The sequence below is a fragment of the Hyperolius riggenbachi genome, chromosome 1 (genome assembly GCF_040937935.1).
Source record: "Hyperolius riggenbachi isolate aHypRig1 chromosome 1, aHypRig1.pri, whole genome shotgun sequence".
Lineage (NCBI taxonomy): Eukaryota > Metazoa > Chordata > Amphibia > Anura > Hyperoliidae > Hyperolius > Hyperolius riggenbachi.
In genome coordinates, this window is record NC_090646.1 from 475930875 (window position 1) to 475938731 (window position 7857).

Genomic DNA, 7857 nt, shown 5'->3' on the forward strand with positions numbered 1-7857 from the left:
TAATCCCACAAAAAATCTTCACCTAGAACCTCATGCAAGGGATGTTGACCCCCAACTCCTAGTGGGCAACACACTGCCTAGCTGCATGTGACTACGCTGACATTATCTGTAAACCTGTTCTGTATCTTGCTGTCTTTCCCAGATGTTTCCCTCTTTGCTAGCTCTTTCACTCTTTGGCCACTACATTACACTCTCTTCCTCCCCAGGTCTGAACACTGAGCAGGTGTGACACTTTGCATTGATCCCCTCTCTGTTTTTAAGGTAATATGCATTCTTCCCACTGCATTTTCCACTCTTTCCATAACTCTGCAGCACTTTGCTCCAACTCTTTTTCTCCACAGCCTTTTGTTTTCTCGCCATCTCTGTCTTTCCCTTTTTTTCTCTCTCTCCTTCTCTCGCTCTTTCTCCCTCTCACTCACTCTCTCTCCCCAACACTGTGTGCTTTCTCTTTTGAAGTCAGAATTAAGGATGAGCAGCAAAATGGTGGCACTCTCTTTACAGAGTACTCCACAATCGGTATTGCTCAGGGGGCAGAGCCCCATGCTTGTAGTTTCCAAAATTCCTGGAGAATACCAGACTTGGGGTTACCAGGGCACATTGTTTTCAAAAGTTAAATTGTCACTTAAAATTTTCATCAAATGGCTCAGGAAAAAAAAAAGACTAAAGCATAAGGAAGTTTATGAGCCAAAAACTGCCTTATTCTGGATTTAAAATATGGTTTCCTGCCAAAACCTTAATTTGAATTCATGCAAAGCCTACAAAGTTTTTCTTTCTTTTTTTGTGACATGTTCCCACTAGTGTCCCATCTGACCCTGCTCTAAATTAAACATTTGCTTTTGGGACGTGTCTTGGGGGTTTAGCAATTAACTGTGCACCTTTAACTTCAATACAAGAGCTAAAAGTTGAAACAAAGTCTGAAAATTAGCCTAGAAACCCACAATCGATTCCAAAAACAGATTTCAGTGATTTTGCTCCTCACTAGTCAGAAGTTTATATATGCTTAAAGTGAATAAAAACTATACATCTAGCATACCCTTTAAAGAGACACTGAAGCAGAAAAAAAATTATGATACAATGAATTGGTTGTGTAGTACGGATAATTACTAGAAGATTAGTTGCAAAGAAAATATTCTCATTTTTATGTTCAGTTATGTAGTGTTTTTTTTCTAACAATTCATAATTCTCTAATATTTGCAGTTTACATACTACTCAGCATTCTAAATGTTTTTTACAGAGCAGTCTGTGAACTATTTACCTGTCCTCTGGCAAAGAAAAAGAAAATCCTTGCCTGACAGCTCAGATAACACCCTTCAGAACTCAGAGCTCTCTGCGACTTTGAAAGTCGTAGAGCTCAATGGCTTTTCTGCATAGATAACAACTGGAGTCTTTCTCCTAATGTTTTATTTCTGAGCTGTACTACACATACAAATCATTATATCATCATTTTTTTCACTTCAGTGTCTCTTTAATACATCTAATTTGTGCAAGGCAAACGTAATTTTTTCACATTACTGATTATTTCACTGTTTATTAACTTTATCATAATGCCAATGGGTCATTACATATTCATTTAGGGCAAATAAAAACTATAATTTGGCATATCCTTTAAAGGAAGCCTGGAGTGAAAGTGATATATTTATTTCCTTAAAACAGTGCAAATTGTCTGTCCTTCCTGCTGATCCTTTGCCTTTAATACTAATAGCCATAGACACTGAACACGCATGCAGATCAGATGATGTGACTGAGATCTGACTAGATTAGTCACTTGCTTGTCTCAGTCTGTTATTCAGACATTATTGATGCCAGAAAGATAGCAGGACTGCCGGGCATCTAGTACTGTTTAAAAGGCAATAAATATGCCAGCCACCATATTTTCTCAATTCAGGTTCCCTATAAAGCATGTACTTTGTGCAAGACAGGTAATGTTTTCCACTAACAGATAATTGAATTGTTTATTGACTAGAATACAATTCAAGTGGGTCCCATGTTTACATACACACTATTAATTGCCCCTTTAAAATTCCAAAACAAATGCTTTCAAGTCTTGCAATTATAATAATTAGCCTATTATGGCCAGTTACACTAGCTGAACAACATGAGGATGTATATTAAGGTCTACCATAAAGTGATTTGCCTCTTTGCTTAACAAAATGTTAAAATAAAATAAAAAAAATCCACCAAGACCTCAGAAAAAATATGACCATCCACAAATCTGATTCCCATTTGGGTACAATTTCCAAACACCTGAAGAGTCTACGTTTAACTATACAAGCAATAATACACAAGAATAAATGCCATATTTATTTCCTTTTAAAGAGACTCTGAAGCGAGAATCAATCTCGCTACAGAGCGCATAGTTAGCAGGGGCACGGCTGCAGCCCTGCCTCCAGTCGCGTCTGTCAGTGGTGCATCGCCGCCTCTCCCCCGCCCCTCTCAGTGAAGGAAGACTGAGAGGGGTGGGAGAGAGGCGGAGATACGCGCTGACAGACGCGCGTGGGGCAGGGCTGCGGCGGTTAGCCCTGCCCCAACCAGGAAGCGCTCCCCCGCATTACGGAGGGGATTTAGGGGGACAGGGACCCTCGTTTAGCCGCGGGATAGCGGCGGTTTAGCAGGGGCACACGTGCCCCTGCTATATATGAGGTCTGAAGCGAGATTTATTCTCGCTTCAGACTCTCTTTAACAATACCAGTTACCTGGCTATCTGCTGACCCTCTACCTCTAATACTTTTAGCCATAGCTCCTAAACAAGCATGCAGCAGATCAGGTGTTTCCAACATTATTGTTAGATCTGACAAGATTAACCACATGCTGTAGTGCTGTGGCAGGGAGTGACAGTGTCAGGAATGCCTAGCAGTAGTGTGGCACTATCAGGAGTGCCCATCAGATGTGTGGCAGGGAGATACATTGTGTCAGTGGGTGAACAAGAAGGTGAAAATGAAGCACTCCACTAGTGTAAATAAATTATTGCTTATAAATCTTGAAAAGTTGCAATTACAGGATTGTGTAGATAAAACAGCTCACAACAACTGTAGTGGAGTAGCTCAGCATGTAGCCTGCACTTGGCCACAGAGCTGGCAAGATGTTTCACAGGGACTAAAAACCATAAGCTCAGGGATGGATGCCTCTCTTCTGGATGCCAGTGTACCTCACTTCATGTTTCGGTGGCACTTCTGTCTTCGTCAAGTGATGCTCAGGATTCTCAATCACTTTTATCATTAAAAATTGATTACAAATGTAAAATCTATTGGGCCTGATTCACAAAGCGGTGCTAACAGTTATCACGCTGGTGAAAAGCCCTTTATCACGCCTAAACTCAGTTTAGGCGTGATAAGTTTAGGCGTGATAAGTTTAGGTGTGATAAGTTTATGCTTGATAACTATAGCACCAACTGGGTTAGCACCACAGTGCACAGCTGATCAAAAGTTTTGCGCTAGCAAAGTCTGGTGCACTTCGCATAGAGTTTAATGGCGCTGCTTTGCGTGCGGGACTTTGCGCGCGATCTAAACTTATCTAAACTTATCACGTCTATACTTATCACGCCTAAACTGGATTTTCACCAGCATGGTGCAATGGTTATCACGCCTAAAGTCTCTAACTGGGTTAGCACCGCTTTGTGAATCAAGCCCATTGTGTACTAACTGATACTAACAGTATTAGTGTAACTAATTACTGACAAAAAAGCACCACCACCATCTTGTGGTGGAAAGTTAGTATTGCTTGTGAATAGTTTTCAATTGAAATTTCCATTTATCATGCAAATCTGTAACTGTAGTGGATATAGCACTACCACAGTTACAGATTTGCATGAATTTCAAACTAAATGAAAATTTCACTTGAAAACTGTTCACATGCAATACTAAGTATCCACCACAAGACAGTGGTGGGATTTTTTTATGTTGTCAATTAGTTAGGCAAATACTGTGTCAATTTAGCGCACAATAGTTTTACATTTGTAATACATTTTTACTGACTACTTACCAAAAGTGATTGCTAGAAGCCAGTACAGGAAGTTCTCAGAGGAAAAGAAGACAGAGGATTGGAAGTTAAGAAGAATGATATGCTGGAAGAAAAGAGGGTTAAAGGAGAAGAAGAAAATTTATAGAAGAAATTGTTGGAAGAAGAAAAGAAATATACAGAAAAAGATGATTTACTTGTGAATATGGAGATACACTTTAAAGGGACCCTGAGCGGTGTCCTAAAAAAGAAAATTGGACTTACCTTGGGTGTCCTCCAGCGCACCGTAGCCTGCGAGGTCTCCAGCATCCACCTGGCCCCCTCCGCAGTCCCGCTGGTGGCTCCAGTAATGTGCCGACTTCAGGTGAAGTCGCGCATGCTTGTACCCATCATGCCATCACATCTGGTACCTGTAAGAGTCCTCTGCATGCACGGTTCAGTCTTTAGAGAACCGCGCTTGCGCAGAACTCTTACGGTGGCAGCAGCGGTGCGAGTATGCGCAATTTCACCCAAAGTCGGCACATTACCGGAGCCACCAGCAGGACTGCGGAGGGGGCCAGGAGGATGCCAGGTACCTTGCAGGCTATGGTGGGTTGGAGGAAGCCCAAGGTAAGTCTAGTTTTCTGTTTTCAGACTCCGCTCAGGGTGCCTTTAAATAATAATACTTTACAAAAACCACAAGCTTTCAGGATTTACAATTTAATCATGTTTAAATAATGTCAGATTCCATATGATCTCCTGAACTTCTTTGTTCCGCAGACAGTATATGATTGGATTGAGTAACGGTGTTATCACTGTGTAGATAACAGATATAAGTTTATTGTAGTCTTCAGATTTGGCTCTGCTTGGTCTGGCATACATGAAGAGAGTTGCCCCATAGAATATGACAACCACAACCAAATGTGAAGCACAAGTGGAGAATGCCTTCTTACGACCACTGGCTGTTGGGATGGACAGGATAGTGATCAGAATGAAGGTATAGGATATGACAGTCAGCAACAAAGGGACTAGAAGAATAAACAGGGCAAGTATAAAATCAACCAGCTCTGCCAGCTCCCTATATGCACAGGCAAGATTAAGGACAGGGGATATGTCACAGTAAAAGTGATTTATAACTCCTGAATGACAAAAGGTAACATGGGAAATGTAATACGTTTTGATGACTGATATGATGAATCCGATGAGCCAAGAGCTGAGTGCCATGAGCATACAGGAGTTCCAGTCCATGGTGGTGACATAATGCAAAGGATTACAGATGGCCACATAGCGATCAAATGCCATAACAGTCAACAAAACACACTCTGTACAAACCAATGCAATAAAGAAATAGAGTTGTACCATACAAGTGGTTACTGAAATCCTCTTACTTTCAGCAACAAATATTGCAAGAAGCTTGGGCACTGTAACGGTAACATACCACATTTCTACAAAAGCTAAATGCCCAAGGAAAAAGTACATAGGCTTGTGCAGCTTTGAAGTAGTCCAGATAAGAATAATTATAATCAGATTTTCAGCAAGAATTAAAAAATAGATGACAAAAAATATGAAAAAAAGTAGAATCTGAACTGGACGAGAAGTGGGAAATCCCAGTAAGGTAAATGCAGTGATGCTTCCGGAGAAATTTGAATAGTCCTCCATCATTCTCACTGTTTCCTGTAATGTTATCAATTCATGAAATAGCTCAAAAGTTTTGTAATCATTTTATTTTGAATACATACATGTCAGTGTTCACTATTAGTCATCATGCTGTGAACAATCTGCGGTAACTACAGGGGAGCAGGAAGGCCCAGAGCTATAAGGGGCCCCCAACTACTACTTTTACTCCTTCAATAAAGGGGTCCAACCTTCACATCAGGAGTTTTTTGTGGCTACACTTGTTATGGGTGTGAAGATTATGATGTCCTCACTTGTTTTATGACCCTTACAAGATGAGCCCCCCCCCCAGGCTGTGAGAGTCAGTAGAGAATGGCAGTGGTACCCTCAGTATTAAGTAGCTACTAGTGGTGCATCTGGATGGAGATCTTGTCAGTGGAATGCCGAGAGCTGAGTGAGTAACCTCTCATTTATGCTCTTTTCAGGACTCTGCATAGGAATGGAGGGAGGGATTAGGGGAGAGGAGTGAGCCACTTTTCCATCATCAGGCGCCTGTAGGCACGTGCCTACATTGCCTTATGGTAAATCTGGCCCTGACTGTATAAGAAAATCTTTGCAGCAGGGTTCCCAGCGCCTACCGTTAATTAGTAGTGTGTTTGAACTGTTCTGTGGAAAGTCACAGGTAGCCATATCTAAACTGCATTTAACCAGCCACAGAACCTGTTTAAACCATCTTTGTCAATAATTAAAGGACACCTGAAGTGAGAGGAATATGGAGGATGCCATATTTATTTTCTGTTAAACAATACCAGTTGCCTGGAGGTCCTGCTGATCTTTCTGGCATCAGTGGTGTCTAAATCCAATACTTGAAACATGCAAGTAGCAACTCCAGTCAGATTTCATTTAGAAACATCTTATCTGCATGCTAGATCAGGGTGTACGAGCCAAAATGTTCTATTACAAGAAACATACCACAATGGACACAAACAGAAGTGTCACTGGACCCTATGCTGAGCAAATGATCTGTTTAGATATTTGCCAATGTGTCCATTCTGTCTGGTGTCCCTTCCATCCATGGCAAACAATATTTGCCATTGATTCTTACAAAAAATACAGCCCAACTGAGAACCAAACTGAAAAAAAAACTGTTTAAAATAAAAAGTCGAAGAATTTTCCTGTAAGAAAAGTAAAGTATCTGTCTGCTCTGTATATTGTACTGGTGTGATTAGTGACCTCCACCCCCCCCCCCACACACACACACACACACACACACACACCTTTTGTGCATATTAATTTATTGTGCTCTTGGCCATCCCTTATTTTGGAATTTTGCATCATACCTCAGTTATTTTATTGCCTTTAGTTATTCGCTTTGTTTTGAATGTTTTTAAATTGTGTGTGGGGTACACCCCGTTATTAAAATTGTTTGTACCAAGTTTATTTTTGGGGTTAGACCTTTTTTCTTCTGTAGTATGTTTTCGCCCTACTCACTGAGAGATTTATGCATTAATTACTATTTTTGACTTCATATATGTGTTGAAACTAGATATAAAGTCTACTGTCATTTGGGACTGGTGAAGCTAATTAATACTGTATAGAGACTGCTGAGTGCTATAGGTTTTTGGATTTGTACATTCATATTTTCTTGTAGCGCTCCAGCCTGTTTGTATGTGGAAGATTATTGCAGGTTGAGAAAGACTAGTGAGGTAAAGCACTGAAAACTGTTGTACTGTATTTGTAGTAGCATTGAAAGTATGTACTTTGCTCTTGTGAGATTGAGATAGTGATTACTTTATGTCCTATTTGGTAAATTGTCTTTTCCTTGCTTTTGAGCCGTAAAATAAATAGAGCAGACTGGCAGACTGCCTCTCTCTTTTCTGTCTGGATTGTGGCTCTATACATTTAACAAGCTGACACATCATTGCGTTTCAGCGGTTCTGGAGGTGTGTTTAGGTTACAAGGACAACAAAGGATGATTTGCATATTCAGTAGTAATGCATCGTGGGAGACATCATATGCTCACTCCAACCTGAATAATCGCAAATACTTTCTGTTTTAAGAAGGCAAACTTTTGTTATATCTTAATTAAGTGAAGTGAAAAATGGATTGAGCAGGAACATTTTTGACTAGCCTCGTTTCACGTACACACACCACATGCACAAAGATTAAGAAAGCCTATAGTAAAGTATTATTTCATGTTCTTTTATTGTTTTATATGTATTGCTATGGATACGCTTCTAACACCAATACTAACCTGTAACCCTACTGCAGTACCCACAGCTCAGCTATGTAATAGTCAAGGCCCAGCAC

At 40.5% G+C, this 7857-nt stretch overlaps 1 protein-coding gene across 1 annotated transcript; it reads right to left on the bottom strand.

Moving 5' to 3' along the window:
- Positions 1 to 4653: 4653 nt before the first annotated feature.
- On the bottom strand, positions 4654 to 5592 carry LOC137528575 (olfactory receptor 6B9-like). Its single transcript, XM_068249948.1, has one exon. It carries the CDS (start codon positions 5590 to 5592, stop codon positions 4654 to 4656), a length of 939 nt encoding a protein of 312 aa, XP_068106049.1.
- Between the last annotated feature and the right edge of the window lie 2265 nt (positions 5593 to 7857).

Bases quoted from the DNA above. Each gene is read 5' to 3' on its own strand.
- LOC137528575 (XM_068249948.1), bottom strand. From the start codon at position 5,592: ATGGAGGACTATTCAAATTTCTCCGGAAGCATCACTGCATTTACCTTA.